General features: G+C 35.3%; 1 protein-coding gene across 7 annotated transcripts in view; it reads right to left on the reverse strand.

Moving 5' to 3' along the window:
• Positions 1 to 17,035, reverse strand: part of HERC1 (HECT and RLD domain containing E3 ubiquitin protein ligase family member 1) — a 109,542-nt gene that overhangs the window by 66,091 nt on the left and 26,416 nt on the right. For all 7 annotated transcript variants that reach the window (XM_074917581.1, XM_074917577.1, XM_074917580.1 and 4 more), the window contains exons 3-18: positions 16,453 to 16,548; positions 15,968 to 16,162; positions 14,758 to 15,069; positions 13,955 to 14,051; positions 12,252 to 12,395; positions 10,701 to 10,828; positions 9,727 to 9,871; positions 9,461 to 9,632; positions 8,210 to 8,344; positions 6,290 to 6,455; positions 5,587 to 5,712; positions 4,145 to 4,366; positions 2,831 to 2,983; positions 2,525 to 2,657; positions 1,853 to 2,044; positions 513 to 734 (exon numbers count right to left, since the gene is read on the reverse strand). In XM_074917581.1, the coding sequence (XP_074773682.1) occupies positions 513 to 734; positions 1,853 to 2,044; positions 2,525 to 2,657; positions 2,831 to 2,983; positions 4,145 to 4,366; positions 5,587 to 5,712; positions 6,290 to 6,455; positions 8,210 to 8,344; positions 9,461 to 9,632; positions 9,727 to 9,871; positions 10,701 to 10,828; positions 12,252 to 12,395; positions 13,955 to 14,051; positions 14,758 to 15,069; positions 15,968 to 16,162; positions 16,453 to 16,548 (2,638 nt within the window). The remainder of the gene's footprint in view (positions 1 to 512; positions 735 to 1,852; positions 2,045 to 2,524; positions 2,658 to 2,830; positions 2,984 to 4,144; positions 4,367 to 5,586; positions 5,713 to 6,289; positions 6,456 to 8,209; positions 8,345 to 9,460; positions 9,633 to 9,726; positions 9,872 to 10,700; positions 10,829 to 12,251; positions 12,396 to 13,954; positions 14,052 to 14,757; positions 15,070 to 15,967; positions 16,163 to 16,452; positions 16,549 to 17,035) is intronic.

Below are 17,035 nucleotides of genomic sequence, written 5' to 3' on the forward strand. Positions count from 1 at the left end.
ACAGGGCACAGCAAAGCAGAAGCAAGTGCATTATTCAGATAGAAAGGGATGATTAGAAACAGGAATGCTGAGTCTTGTTAACACTTCTAGCAGATCTAAAGTATTGAACTATGTTGTTAATAGTACTATTTCTAATTAAGAAAAATCCCACTTTGTCAGTAGAATACAATTTAAGATAATATTTTTCAATATTTAATATGAGCAATGGACCCCTGGTATAACCCTGGTGTGCCTGTTAAATGCTGAGCATTTAAGAGTAAAACGTTTGAAATTAACTCAGTGAAGTCTGTGTACTTCTTTCACTGAGAAACTGCAGATTTTTTTCTTCCATATGCATTTCCAAGACCCTTTGTAAACTACAGCATATACTTAAATATTTGTTTTCCAACTTTTTGTTTTACTACGTAAATAGACAAGAATGCTGAAAGACAAACCCTAAGTACACAGACTGATTCAAACATCACCAGAAATTTCAAAAAATGACAATTAGATACTTGCACTTAACAGCTTACCTAAATGAGGAATATCCATTTCCACTCCATCACTGAAAAGTGGAGTTTTCAACCAATAGGCTGTATCTTGTTCCTCGGGGGACACTGGGGGTCCTTGAAGCATGCCACCAAGACACCGCCCAATAAGCAAAGCTACAGTTCTCTCTAGATCTACAAGCCAGACCCAAGACTGGGCAGGCTGTGGTAAGGGCACTCCAGCAGGATCAATTAATTCAGGGCCACCTAAAAGTATTAACAAAGAATTGTCAAATTAGTCACTGTTGCTCAGATGTTAAAAACAATTCCAAAATTCGTAAAATTAAGAGCAGATCTTGTTAATATTTCCCAGTTAGTATCAGATTTGCCCCTCAGACAACAGTCTATAAACTGAAGAAGCAATTAGGACAAATAGATTGCTTAACATTACAACAGCAGCAGCAGCAGCAGCGGCCATCACCATTCATGGTGCAACTGTTCATACGTGGTGCAGACAAGGACTGTTTTAAAGTTTGACCAAGAACCTATTTTGTCCAATACACATTTGCTTGTGTTGATAAACATGCATAGATAAATGATACAACTGAAACCAGCACTGAATTAAAGCAGAAAACCTTGCCAAAAATATTATTGGAAAATTCAATGAATGGCAAATAAGTATAGAACCTCTTATCATAGATTTCAGTTGCTTTACCTCTGGTTTTATATTTCTATTTCACTGGCACCAGAAATAACTTCCTGAATTTGTGCCACCAGATAACAGGTTAATTAATGATTTTAAGTTAAAATTCTATTACACCACAAAATGGAGAACAAAAGTAAAATTTGATCATGGAAGTAAATAGATCATGACAAAATTATCTAGTTGCTGCATTAGAAGTTCAGATTGGACATTAGGAAAGTTTCTTCACTGAGAGGGCAGCTAGTCACTAGAACAGGCTGTCTCAGGGAGTGGTGACAGCACCAAGCCTGAGAGAGTTGAAAGAGGTTCTGGACAATGCTTCTTGTCATATAGGTCAGTTTTAGGTAGTCCAGCAAGGAGCAGGTAGTTGGACTCAATGATCCTTGCATTTTCATGTATTACAAACGTAGTATTTTCAGTTCGGCATATATTTTCCATATTGCTCCTGACTTCCCACACAATTCAATACACATTTCTGGTTGACAATAAATAAGTTTGCCTGGAAGCTCAAAATATTTCATATCAAGGGATGTTAACACATTTCAGAATTTGAAAAGGAGATGTAGCAAGACACTAAAAAAAAAAAAGCCATCTTAAAAGGGAAAGTTAAACTTCCACTACAGAAAGGTGACATGCCATTCTTTATTCTTCAGATTAAAAGTGTGTTAGTTATTAAACTTACCATGAAGTGGCCACTGTAATTCTTGATCTTCTAAAAGGGCTGCAGCAGGTAACAGTCTATTAAGACGATCTAAAGGTGGCAACAGATCTAGCAGGTAACTCAACAAAGGCCGAGCTACTGATACTGGCAGTAACAATAATGAGTTGACAATCTGAGAGAGCATACTACCAGCAGCTGATACATAAATTACGTCTACAGAGAAAAAAAAAAAAAAAATTCTGAATTACAATTATAGCAATATAATTGCATTCCAAGAACAATTTAACAAGTCAGAAAGAAGCACATAAAAATATCTCAGCTGTCTCAAAATGTCTCAACTGTGTTTGTTGAAATGGGGTGTTTGTTTAATAATTGTAAATCCATTCCATATTTTACTTCCATACTTTTAATTAATCTCAAAAAAATGTACTTTTAAAAAGAGAAATCTAGAACTAATGAAATGGAAACAATAATGCAGAGACAATATCCTCTCTATTCTATATTTTTCCTGTATGCAAAATGTCCCATGAGATGCTATCCTTGGGTAGACACTTAATCTCCTAATTGTGGATGTTTCAGATGTCTATTTTATGCAGATATAGGGAAAATAAGGTAGTTTATTCAAATATAAACAAACAAGAATTGCACTAAGCTTATGGAGCCACCATTACTTGTATTTCCATTAATATTTACCTCTCAGTTTTTCGCCAACACTACCATTCCAAGAGCTTTCCTTAAGCAGTGTTGCAGAACGGGAATAGATATCTGTAGCATGAGGCAATAAAAGCTGAAGGTGTTTGTGAAGCAGTGCCACACTGCTGGAATTCTAGGAGGAAACAAACGTAAGAATAATTCTGTAAATATATTTAAGGGATTCATTATTTAAATCAGTTTAGCTTTCAAATACTCAGATTTTCAAAAGGAACCTTACAACATTCAGGTGCTTATGCATAGTGAATTAATTTTTTCCCCCTAAATGATAACTATAAGGATACACACCTCACTAACACTGTTGATGTGGCAGTAAGCCAGCAACTGTTTCTGCAGTGAACATAAAAGCTCATGAAGATGAGCAGGCTGGCTGTTTTCTGATGATGATGCACCCAGTAAAAATTTATCACTGTTTTTTTCCAATTCTCCAAAGGCTTGGTCCTATTAAGACAAAAAGGGGAAAAAAAGAACAATTAACTCTGTCTTCAGATGCTATCTATCATCTTAAAACTTTTACCACATGCACCTGTAACTATCAAAGAAATTGGATAGTGTCAAGTGGATCATCGGATAACCAAACTTTAAATTAGAATTATTTAGAATGTCACAGTAGTGATTGTGATAGTTGTCAAGCAAACATTTCTGCTCTTATTTTCAGATGCAGAAGGATTCAACTCATCAAGGATAACTGATGAAAGAACTCAATCCCCACCATGGCGCCCACATCACAATATGTTAAAATAGGTAATAACCTCTTAGAAGTTATTGTGGCTGATACATGAAATGTTTCAGATTCAAATACTTCCTTGCATTATCTAGGATGGCAATAAAAGGAGCAGAGGTAGATGGCTGCTTGACTTATTCTGAAATTTATTGAAAAAACTGAACTAGTTTCAAGTAGAAAATTCAAAGCAAATAGCTCAATCTAGATCACTAGAGGTCTAGAGAAAAGAACAAAAAACTATCAACCCTCACCTCAGGAGCCAGGAATACTATGCCAGAGAAGTAAAAATCTCTGATTCTTTTTGGATGTTATACTTAACTGGCTAGCTGAATAGAAAGCTCAATTACTTGCTCTTACACTCCCCTAAACTTTCTAAGAACAACAATCTGTTTGACACACTATGTATAATAAGATGGCTGACCTGTACTTGCTGCACTATTATGAGGCAGTTACCTTACTAAAGTGAATTTAACTGATGCATGTTTCTGGTGTCTGCATATCTTTCTCCGGTGGCTGAGATTATACTGACAAAAAGAGTTCAATACAATCTACTTACTTGATGTGTTACAGTCTATCTTCCAAAAAATTTTGAAGCCAAAGTAAGAGTAATAAAATACTTTAGTCTGATATGAAACCATCTACATTTACATAAGCGAAGTTAAACAATAAATGCCACTATAATAACATTAAAACCACGGTATTTGAGATGATTTAACTGATTTTAGTCCACTTCAGCACAAATACATATGGCACTGCTACTTTAGATAAAGAAAAATAGCAGTATTTTCTGAAAGTGGGGAGAAACTTTTAACCCTTTGAAGTATTAAAAATCCCTTAAATTAAAAAAAAATTATTTTAAATACAAAACCTATACATACTGTATAAAATCCCAGATTTCTTAGAAGAGTCTTCATTAAGATTTCAGCTAGATGAGTATCTGGATGACTGCTCTGGACAGCATATGTTTGATCAGACAGATTTCCATAGCTGATACACAATGAAGAAGTTTCTGTGGCATCAGATGGCGAGCTATAGCCAAGCAGGGAAGCTACATGGGTGTGATCCTGCAAACTTGTCAGAATAATATCCAATTGCATTCTCTAAAGAAAAATGTTGAGACACAAAAAACACTCCTTTTTAATGAAGATAAAACAATGAGCTAAGAAGAAAAAAGTACCAGGCATAGTTATGCAATAAAAATATTCTAATGAGACATGAAAATAGGCTAGAGGACTTTACAAAAAAAAAAAAAAAATCCCAACAGTTTTCCTGCAGATTTGTATCATCAGAGAACAGATAACTATACCAAATTAGATGATCATACCTAGTGCAAATCTGAGCATGAGTGAGATATTAGACATTAGATTAAATCCTTTCTCCAGAACAGTTTGTTCTAGTTATCTGGTCATCTGGGGGGCAGGGGGACAATTACTCTAATCTATACATAGAAAAAGGGAAAAAAGCAGTACAAGCATACATTAGACCAAGGGAGGTGGCAGATGAAGAGTAATGACCTTCAATTTCAGTATTGTTCCCACTGTTGCTGGTTGTGAATCCTGAAAAATCTAAACTTTTTCTACCCTAGTAGTTGTTGGGAGTTAGTTTGTACTGGTACTAATCTTCAGAAAATTAGAATCAGGAGATCTTCTTCAAAGTTTCAGTATCAGTATAAACCAGTCTATTCCATAGCGTATAAAATAAAGGATTTGACCAGGATCCTATATCTACAGAATAGTTTCTCTCATTTTTCAATCTGAGACTACTGTTGAAGCTTCAGCAACAAATCTGTTAAGGACTGGAATAGATGTTTCTTGAATTTCTTTCCTTCCATTTGTAGGATACAGGTCAAATGTCCTAAACAGCATTAACTCCTGTTCTTTATATTCGAGAAAGAAAAAGAAATAAAGGCACTTCCCAGTCACCTTTGCAAAGTAGGCAGAAATCCATGTAGGATAAGCATCATCCAAGATTCTTCCCAGAAAACAGTTAATTTTCTGTTACCAAGACTTGTTAAATCAGGCTAGTATTCAAAAACATCTAATCTTTAAACTTGTCTAGATACTCTAACACAGCAATTCCTAATCTTTCTGTAGTCAACCTTCACTTAAGAAAACATGTAGTTCTCCCTACCTCACCGGATTCTGATTTAGCCAGGCTACCTACAGATTTTGTTAAGTTGGGCTTTGCACTGCATCTCACCAATAACGTGCGTGCACTCTGCAAATAAGGCTCATGTCACTGTTCAAAATGTTCTAGCAAAAAAGAAACTAAAAAAACCACAACTGCTTTCAAAGCATGGCATATTTTTACTTGACCTTACCTGTCCTTTTGATAAGCTTTCCCATCTATCAGGACCTTGGGGTAGAAGAGAATGTAGCAATTCCATCCTCTCTCGCAACGGAGGAAGTAGCATAGTTGCTCCTACTGAGAGAGTCTCAATTACGACCTAAAATTAGAGTAGCAGAAAATATTTTTAAAGTGGGGTGTGTGGGGGTGTGTGTGTGTGGAAGTAGAAACTCAACTCTATATCAAACATAGTATCTTCAAAAAACCCATTTAATTACATTTAACATCAGAATTCTATGACACAATAGCACATTAATCTTTAATTCTGTGATGCAAAGGTATGTAGTACATTGAAGGAGTGAAACGAGACCAGCGTTGTCAGAACAGAAGAAAATTTTTTGTAAGTTGCTATTTCCTGTAAGACTGCTATCTTAGGAGAAGTGACTCAAGTAATTGAGTTACTCAGTCCACAACATTAACATCATAGGCTCATTGTTACAAGCAATAATATAATGTTACAAAATAAAAGCAGCTTTTTAAAATTCTTATGCAGTCTCCTCTGCTTTCAGATCAAAAAACAGTGATGTTGATTACATGTTTTAACTTTAATGAGTAAAACTGGTGTTACAATCATGTTAATCAGAGTGACAAATTCATAAAGTCAGACAAATCTCTAATTACACAGTCAAAAGAAAGAAAGTAAAATTTCCACATGTAAACAAAAAAGCATTACTTACTTCCTGAATTTCATCAGGGACAGAAGAGTCCATAAGTCTGAACAACAAATTTCGAAGAGGACCAGCTTGCCGGCCAAGAATGCTAGTAGCTACACCTCCAGCCAGTGCAAGTGCAAGATGATTAGAAAGCAGCTTCAAACACAATTTAAGAAAATTGTGATGTTCCCTGCAAAAAGAAATACATCCCTGTTAATCTCTCTTATTATTAACCTTACTCCCTTTCACTTATTTGTGCACTAAAACTCTCATTTGATTTTGCATACCAGAAGGGTAAGTAAATTACAACTGGGACTTAAAAGAAACTCCTCTGAACATCTACTGCCAATCTGTTTAAAAGAACAAAAATCAAAACTAGAATAGAGAAAAGTGCCTTTGTGGGCAATGGTTCCAAGAGGCCTTCAGTTTAGCAAAGCAGTCCCATGAATTAGGAGGAAAAATCATCCCAAAATACACAAATAGACAGACAAATATATTCCTCAGAAAGGGGAAAAAAAGTAAAATGTTTTCAGAAGTAATAAATGTAATCTTCTCTCAGAAGATTCAGGAGTACAACAATCAGATTAAAAATGAAAAGTCAGGATATTAATTTCTTGTCTTCTTAAAAAATAAAACTTTTGAAAAACTTTGTAGCAAGGAAAAAAGATTCGTAAGGATCTTTGACATTTATAGCGGGTTTTGCAGATGTCAGTGAGGAAACTTTCATGCTTTCATATTTTATAGCTATATACTTAAAACATCACCTTTGGTGGGAAGACTCAAATATGGAAGCTGTAATTACTGATAATTTGTCAAGAGGCTGTTTTAGTCAACATGGCACTATCAAGACAGGCTTAGTTTTGTTGAATTTCATTTTCTGGAGCACCTTCCAGAAAACTCAAATTTGTGGAAATGAATAAAGGCTCCTCAAATTCAAAGCAAGGAGAATGCTTCTTGGACATGTATTTCAAACTTAAGTGACATTTCATGTCTATGAATCTCACATTTGCAAGAAGCAACTTGCATTTTCAAAATGAATGGAATATACTATCTTAAAAAAACCCAAACCAACCACCAGCTAAAAAACATCCCACATGAAACTGATCATGAAATATCCTGAACTGTCCCCTACTAACCTCTGTCTGCAACAGAAACAAACTGCTGTAACTGTAATACTACACCTCATTACAAAGTTTCATAGCCAATCAGTTCCTGAAAAAAATGAACTGCCTTTCTCCTTTTGTTCATTCAGACGGAAAACAGTTATGCTACTTGACCAAACCTGAACAGAATCATACATGACGTTTAAAAAAGTCTTTCATGCATTCTGAACAATTTCTAGTTCTCCAGATGTGATCAGAGAGCTTGAGTGGCAAGAAGGAAATAGCCCACACTCACATGCTGAAACGGCTTGTAAAAAAATATTCTAATTCCTTAGGTAGAAACAGGGTTTTATCAGAGCACTGACCGCAACTCAGTGCAACGGCAACAATACATTTCCTAGGCTGAACACCATACATGTGTTAATCAATAACTGAAAGTATGGATTGATGAATTATTACTTGAAGAGGGTTTTTTGCCAAAACTTATAGATTAGTCAGTAAGCATCCACTCAAACTGGTTACAGGAGGAGGAACTGCCAAAGTAGAAATAATGTACAGGAATAGTAAATGCATTTCAACTACACAGAAATATGTATTTTAAAGGATAACTCTGAAAGGAAGTATTTAATTCAGTGTATAATTAAAATTCCAGACAAAAGATCCTGCTAAATTTGAGGCCCTGAAAAGCTCCTGTGCTATACAAACAAGCAGCACCTGAATGAGCAAATAAACCAGACTTCTGCTTGTTAAAGAAAAAGACTAACCAGGACTAAGCCACGCACCACTGCTGTAAAGAAAAAAAAAATTATAAAAGTCTGTTATGTGCATATGCTGTATATACCTTGATGAAGGAAAAGGAAGAGGGGGAATTTCACTGTTAATTTTGTCACAGTAGTGCTCAAGAAAAGAACGAAGATGTGAAAAGGTACTTTCTTCAAGGTCTACGCAATAGGGTCTGTGCCATGCCACAACTTGCCTGGAATCAAACATCAAAGTTAAATTAACTACCGAAAATATTGTAACTGATTTAATAAATTAACAGTTTAAGCAGGTTGAGTACACGCTTGATCAAACCAATTTTTTTCTTAGAACAAACAAATATGATTGAGGCGGACTAACTTCCTGATTCTTGAAAGTCTTTTCTGCTCTTTTTTGTAAAGATCTTTACAAATCAAACACATTTCATTATGAACAAAACACCTCCAATGCCATAAATATAAAGCCATATGTATTTAATCTGACTCATGCAAAAGGTGCAAAAGGTCACCAGTACTCACAAAGCTGGTTTTAGTACAACTGCCAGATTATAAAGACTTTGATACAATGCAAGGAGGGAAAAAAAGGGTAGTACCACTTAGTACTAATTGAGTCTCACTAACTTCTTAATTGATTTTTCTAAGATAGTTCCCTTTAAAACAGGGTATTCGAAATTCTTCACAAATTATCTTCCCAATACTAAGTTTCTCTACTTCTTTGAGTTAGTCGACAGATAAATCTGAAGTTTACTGGTTCACTTCAATCACATGCTCATGTCTTTGGTGTAATAAAGTCTTATTTCAGTTACTGTATATTAATAACCAAACTATTTATTTAGGTACCTGGTTTTAGTTTAGGTTAACATGTAACTCTTCAGAAATTTGTGAAGTTGTTTAAATCCATGTCAATTTTTCTAAACTTCCCCATTTCCCAAAGTCTTCTGATTAGTCTACTCCTTGTAACACTAAAGGAAACTGCCTAAGCCGTAAAAAATCTTGTCAAGACGCACAAAATAAAAAATACTGCTTCTCCTACCACTGCCTACCTTGTCAGTTTTTAGTACACAGAGGTAATTTTTGTCTAAGAGCAGGTAAGAAATAGTCATATACAAAGAAATAATATCCAAATCTTTGGTGCTGTTATATTTTCACTTGCAGTCTATAACAATTTAAAAAGAACAGGAGGAGGAGAGAGAAGACTCATCAATCCAAAACATTACAAGCAGAATACTTGAAACGCATTACATGGTTAACACTTTCAGGAAAGAGTTAAATGTATCCCAAAATGGACTTGTATTAAAAAAAAAATTGTACCTGTCCCCCAATGTCATTGTTACCTGTCCCTTGGAAGAGCTGTCCAGGCAAGGCTATGGGACGTTCCTGCTGATATTTGTTGAATTGCGACTCCATCTAAACCACTTACTTTCTTCGGTTTAGTAATGGGACCAGTAGAGTTTCCCTGACCACACTGTCCCATTGAATTGTTACCCCAAGCATAAACTTCATTATCTAGAAACATAAATAAAGTAGAAAACAACACCTGGGATACAATTGCTTTTAAGCAAGAGGATGATTATGTATTTTTACACTTTATTATTTTTACCATGAGAAAGTGCCAAACAGTGACTGTCACCAATCGAAATATCAACTATTCTGGTAGCAGCCAGTTCTTCAATAAGCTTGGGTCTGAGAGCAGTGGCCTCTGAAGAGCCACAGCCAAGGCATGCACCGCAGCCCCACGCATAAACCTAGAGCAAACAAACCACAAAACATCAGCGTGTCAGATTTGTATTACTGGTGACCACGGACAAAGAAAATACCAGATAACCACTTGTTCAATAATTGCAATTACACCTCCAACAAAACACGCACAGTATTTCATAACTTTCATATAATCTACATTTCTTTCCCCCAACCACTCAGATCACTGGCAACAGAGAACACCAATGGGGAGGCTGCTGCAAGAAAAGAAACTGCTACAGTAAACTTCAAAATTCCTAATCCATATCTGAAGAACGCATTGCCTTTAAAACACGGTGGAATGAGGGTGGTGATTTAGGTTACTTGTGTAGAAATGTTTATTGTACACACATCATGCTAGTAAGAACTGTCATTTACCACCTAAACATTTATGTCCAAATTCTCCTGAGATTTTCCAGATTAGAAATAAAATTTTCAGTTAAACATCTATATTCTAAAATACGTGTGACATTTTAGAAAAAAAAATTAAATCACTTAACCGAGTTGGTTAATGCATTAAAAATTCCGACCATTTCACTGCTTTTTGCTTCCAGAACACACTCCGCTTCCCGAATTCAATTTGATTTTGCACTGGGTAAATTTATTAACGTAATAATGTAATTTCCTGTGGCTAAGCAAGACTCCTGAAAAGTGTACTGTTTCCCTTCAACACATTAGGATCTCAGTACTTTAGTCAATCTCTAATCAAGAACTTTACTGATATTTAAATACTACTTGAATATTTCCTCTACAGTCAAAATAATAAATGCTGAAATAATGAACCCACATCATCTTCACCAACTCTCATAATTTGAGTGAAAACTTGTTTTTGCCTACCTGCCCTGTTGATGTCAAGGCAAGTGAAGACTGGCTCCCAGCACAAACTTTTCGAATAAACATTCCTTGCAAGGCTTCTATAACTTTAGGTTTATATACTCTATTAGTATCACCATGACCAAGTTTGCCTACAAAAGGAGGAAACACAGGTGGAAGGTATTTTCAATCCATAAACTACGACAATTAGAAGTACCAAAAAGAATTCTTTTTGGATTTCCAAAAATGCCAGAGTATATTTTTAAAATCAAAACGTAAATCAATTTTTATAAAACTGATTCTCTTTCAATGGCAGTCATTACAGACTTCAGGAAATATGTATTTATTGTAGTGTGTTTAAAAACTGAGGTATTAATTCCATATATTTATACTATTCACTGCCCACTGTTTAATTACTAAAGCCTTCTAAAGCACTAAACATTTTCATATTTGGCAAAAAAGATTACTTTAGAAAGTGACTTGAAAAAAACCTCGACTATTTGTGCTTTTTTCCTAACAGCTGTACGCATTTGTGTAACCATTAGTATTTTCATTCCTTTATTCCTCCTTTAAGTTTCTCCTGAAAACAGCTACTCATCTCCACACCTTCACCATTTTCAATCAGTGACCTCAAAAACAAGGACTGTCACTAGACCATGTCAGTGTGTTGACAGAAAACCATTCCTCAAAAGGAAGGAGAAAACCCAAAATCAAATGTGAAATATATTACAAAGTGATAATTCCTAAAAAAGTTACGCTTTGATTCATGTTGGTTTAGCTTTCCTACAACAATATTTTAGTACCACATTATTAATATCCAAAAGCCAAATCATAATTTACTGAAACAGAAGAGCAAACGCCAATACTTTGTGAAGGTTAAGATGCCTGTCCTGTTAAAAACAGATTTTTTCAGCTGAAATTATAGAAAGAGCGAGACAGAAGAGTGGGAACAATTCTATACCTTCATGTCAGAGCTAGCTTTCGAATAAAATTCAAATTTCTACCCAGTTCTATTAGCCACCAATTTGATTATGAGATTTCTCTAGTCTGCATTTATCTCTCTCCTCACACTAGGCTAGGAAGCAATAATACAGCAATTTTAATGCGAGTTTTAATTTTTATTGAGCTGCATAACCAAATTTAGTTAAATACAGTAATAACAGACAATGAATGATTCCATGTTTGACAAAGCACCTACTGGTAACGAAGGTTAGAAGCCTTTCATTTCTGAGACAGGAAATGTTTCTTCATGAGACAGTTTAAATGCAAAAGTTTCTAGTATGTGAATACAGTTATTGTCATATCAAATGAGTGTGTTCATTTGAAAGTTATCAGCAAAACATTTTTTGCAGAACTGCTTGTGCATTCATTGAGCTTTCTGCTCTGTGAAACGCCTCCTCCTGATAATCTTTTGTTAAAGTCTACAATCTTGTAGTTAAACTTCAAATATTGTATTTTTTACTAAAATCCTTTTCTTGAACAGCTACAAAATGATGACAAAAACCCAACAAACTGCAAGGAGTACCAAAGCTATGAGGAAGATGGAATGAGATGAAAATTATTAGTTTTACCCACCATTGTCTCCGCCTCCAAACGACCATACTGTTCTACCATCTTTGGACAGAGCTATTGTGTGTGAACTGCCACAGGAGACCTCTCCTACATTGCTAATATCTTTTACTAAGGTCGGAATGTTGCGGCTGTTGCTGTCACCATGACCTAAGGAGAAAGAAAACATTTTATTTTTCTGAAGATTTAAGTTGTATTTATGGTTTGTAATTTCAGTGAGATTTTTCAAAGCCCATACACACGGTAATCACCACAAACTATAATTTCTGCCCGCTTTTTAGAAAGATTTGTAATATGGTTTGGAAGATATCAACAGTGATAACATTTCATTTTTGTATGACATACTCCAGAACGCTTGTTCATACCTTACTGACACTAAATCATAGGACTATTTTCTACCTAGTTTAAAAGAAATAAAAATAATTACTAGTGCAATTGTCTTCTTTAATACTAGTTGATTATGTAGCTATACTTCCTAATATTAAGCAGCAGGTAGACTGAATAGCACAAGGAAGCTAAAATAAAAGCACACACTTACTGCTGTCAATACAAGCATATGTAGTGCACAAACAAATAAAACCAGCAAACTAGTTAGTCACAATTCTAACTGCTCCTTTCTGCAAAAGCCCAACACATTACAGTATCACTTCACAAGCATGAGTTACATGTCTAATAAACTACAGAAATGCTGCAGATATGGAAGAAAAATGGGGAATGAGGAAAAGAATACTACATGGCATCCATAACTGATTAAATGTGAACAAGTTACTATGACCTAATTAAATGCTACTTTTTAGCTACAAATTGGAACTCAACATTGCACACTCCAAGCCCCCCAAAGCACATAAAACCCACATACATTAACCTAAAAGTCAGTAAGAACATTTCCACAATTACCCCAAAAATTGTAGGTTAAACCTCTAACCCAGTGTTGTGTTCTTAACAGCAGGGATAGGCTCAGAACTTCTACTAGTACCCTGGAAAACTGTGACAGTTTATGTTGTATATCACTGTCCTCACCTTCTGCCCCTGTCAGTTACTTGCTTTCACCCCCTCCACTTGGCAACTATGACATTCAAAGCAAAGACAGCAGAAAGGAACTAAAGCCCAACTTGAAGCAATTTTCTATGCAAAAATCTGTTGTTTCAACTGAACCTGCTTGAGAAGAGTGCTTTTATACTAAGTACCAGCTGTACAGCAAAGGTGATGAAACAGACAAGTGACCTTTAAGCAAACAGAAATGCTGTGGGTTTTGTTTCAGTTAAATACAACTTTTTAGACATATTAAAAGGACATTAAGTCATTCTGGCATCCTTATTAGTACCACATTAGAATCAAGCCCTTGATATTACTAGCACTGATATTCACGACTGTTTAAAGAACCATCCTACCATCACTGGATCATGTTTATCTAGAACTCAAGTCTATTTTAAATGTCTGCTTTTTACATTTCAGTGTCAGTGGCAATCATATATAGTCTTATGAAGGAATGCAACTTTTCAGGAAAAGAAAAATTTAAAAAATAGAATCTTTGTAAAATTAACCACATTAAAATCCTTTCAGAGTCTCTTGCACTAGTTCTAATAGTCACCTATATACATGCACGTGTGCATGTGTATTTAGATAAGGGAACAAAGCAAATACATGTACATTATCATTACCAGACACAAGAATTCTTCCAAAAGCATCTCACGACATTTTAAATTTACCTAATCTTCCAAAGTCTCCTTCTCCCCATGTATATAGTTCTCCATCTTCTGTAACAGCAGCGCTATGTCTGTATCCAGCTGATACACACACAACCACCTAAAATACATGCAAAAATAAATATCAAGTTTTAACACAAATTGAATAGGAAGTTTGAAAGCTTATGAAAGTCAAGTCTCAGAAGCAGTCTACATAAATGAACTTGTTCACCTGTGGGGAGCAAGTGCACACAAATTAATCTTTGCAATCTTTTCTATTTAGTATTTGGTTAAGTGGAAATCAGTACACAAAGAGACAAGTTCATAATTAAAACTAGTCATGATTTATTTATCAAGCAGATTTAACATAACGATGTCTTAGTCTTACAGCAGCAAAAAGAAGCATCAGTGGACGTTTAAAACACTGGCCAAAACTTGGACAGATAGGGAAGAGAAGGCCTTGTAGAACAATACAAAGCCACTTTTCAAATGTGGCCACTAGAAAGCTGTATACAAAAAGTCCTAATGACACAGCTATCAAAAAGCAACCGTCTCCCTGGAATGTCACGCTGTTCAGCAAAAAGCACATGAGCCATGAGCAAGTTTTACTCTTAAGACTATGAGAAGGTTTACTGGTAATACCATTGCCCAAATCACACACCTAAAGGCAGCCATAAGTTTTAGTGCTTTGCTGAAAGCAGATCCAGCTTCAAAAAAAGTTTAGAAAAAAACACAAAACTTTTTCTTAAGATTTTATGTATTTCAAATTTTACTCAACATCACAACTGAACAGAACAAAAATTGGTATTCTAATATATAAAACATACCTTTCCTTGCAGAGGACCCTGAATAAGCTTGGGATATTTCTGAGTTGAACTGTTTCCATGTCCCAGTTTTCCATAGTCACCATCACCCCAGCTGAAGACTTCCCCTTCTGTTGTAAACGCTAAAGTGTGACCATCAGATCCTTTTGAAGATGACACTTTTTTAATAGACCTATGAGGCTCAAAAGTCAATTTTTTCAGTGTGGACTGATTATTGGAGTCACCCAGTCCTAGTCTCCCATAGCTGCCTTTACCACAGGCTCTAACAGAACCATCCGTAGAAATAACAAATGTACAATATTGTCCAGCTTCAATCTACAAACAAAAAGGTTAAAACAATTAAAAAAGAAAGATTAATGTAAAATTCACGTCTAGGTCTAGAAGTCTGTATTTTTAAACAGAATGTCAGGTTTCTTTACACAACCCTTCCATATAACATACGTATAAATTCATTCAGATAGTTCATTCCACTCATGTGTATTAATGTTTTGTTTAAACAAAGTTTTTTGAATGCATAAACTTGCTTTATGATGTCTGGCCCTGCAATCCACTGGCATATAAAATATATCAGTGATGTCAACAGTTTCAGAAAATATACCTGAATTGTCTAGAGATCAAAAAAATGCTTTTACTTAAGTCAACCTGGAAAGACAATATAGTAACAGAAAGGCAAACTATTATATCCTGTGTTATGCATCAGCAGAAGTACTCAGTTGCAACTGCAGAATCTGTGACTGAGAGCAGAAAGAGCATACTGTATATACTGATTTTCAGAAAGCTAATTAAGGTTGCTGTGCCAGCAGTTAGCCCGGTTTGGACTTTTAAAACTAGGCAACCTTGGTGTGAAAATCACCAGTGGAATAGAAGACTGAGTAGTTAAGATACCTTTTAAACAACAGATAAAAAAAATTTTAAAACATGCAAGCAAATTAGTCTCTGCAAATGCATTTCATAGCAAGTTAGATTATACAGTCATTCTTGGTACATGGGTATTGATCTGTGTGTTTCATTAAAAATGAAATAGAATGTTTCTTCCAGGCATGAACAGAAGAGTAGTGACATACTTTCAGTAAAGTAACCCATGTAATTTGTTCTGAGCGTCACACCTTCATTACAACTTGACACTTGGAAATGAAGTACTGTTTTCCAATTTCATACTATAGCTTTGAAGCTATTAAATGTTACATAATGTACCACTATAAATGTCACTCACCGTCTGTGCATCAGAAAAACTTGGAGCAAGCTTGGGTTGAAGTATTTTTTCTTGAGTTCCTTCTACCAGTTGATGACTGCTGTTGCTACCCCAAACATACACTTCACAGGTCTCAGAAACAATAGGAGCATCACCTGTTTGAATGCTGTCAGGGCTGGCACATGTTCTTGAATAGTCCGATGCCATTCGACAAACCTATTAAAATGAGAGATTTATTACACAGTAGCATCTTCACTTCTTTCCATATAGCCACAGTGTTTATGATTCTCTGCTTAAAACACAAATCCTCCATCACCATATCATTAGCTTGCCCAAATTACTTACTTTCTCTACATCTTAAGTTTTTCACTTTTTTCACCTTCCTCTTCTACTCCAGAGTAACTCAGCAGAGACTGGACCACACCCACAGGCACACACCAGTCAGATGTGTGAGAGGGAAATAAACTAGAATTACCTTAAAAGTCACAGTTTGTTTCAAGACCTACCTCTTCAAATAAACACAGAGCTGCCTCGTAAAGAGAACATAAGCCATCAGACGTTCTAGTTGGCTCTCTCCATTGACTTCGATCAGCAGATGATCCCTACAATTTTTAAATGTTGTTATTATGAGAAAAATACTTCTGTACAGCAACAGTGCATCTGTACAAAATACATTAGGGGTTTGTTCTTATTGTTAAGCAAAATTAAAAACTCTTTCTATACGCATAAGTACCTTTCTCCCCTAAGCTGTGATACACTTCAGGATAACAAAAATGCGTCAAGAGCTAGTTAAACATTCTTATTAATTTTTGCAAAAATTTCTGGGTCTAGATTTGATTTCCCCTAAGATTGTGTTGTTCTGAAATCCATGTCATTTGTGTTTAATAGTTTAAAGTGATTATTATTTAACAATGACTAATCATCATTATTTTTGTGTTTACACATCTTCCATACTTTGATCTCTCATTTTATATATAGTCCAAATCCCAAACCAATAAAGTTGCCTATCAGGACATTCAATTCAATTCAGATCCTGCCACAGCCATGCTCTCCTCATGGTCTCCATTCTTTAAATTTTTTAGATTTAAA

The sequence above is a fragment of the Athene noctua genome, chromosome 13 (assembly GCF_965140245.1).
Source record: "Athene noctua chromosome 13, bAthNoc1.hap1.1, whole genome shotgun sequence".
Classification (NCBI taxonomy): domain Eukaryota; kingdom Metazoa; phylum Chordata; class Aves; order Strigiformes; family Strigidae; genus Athene; species Athene noctua.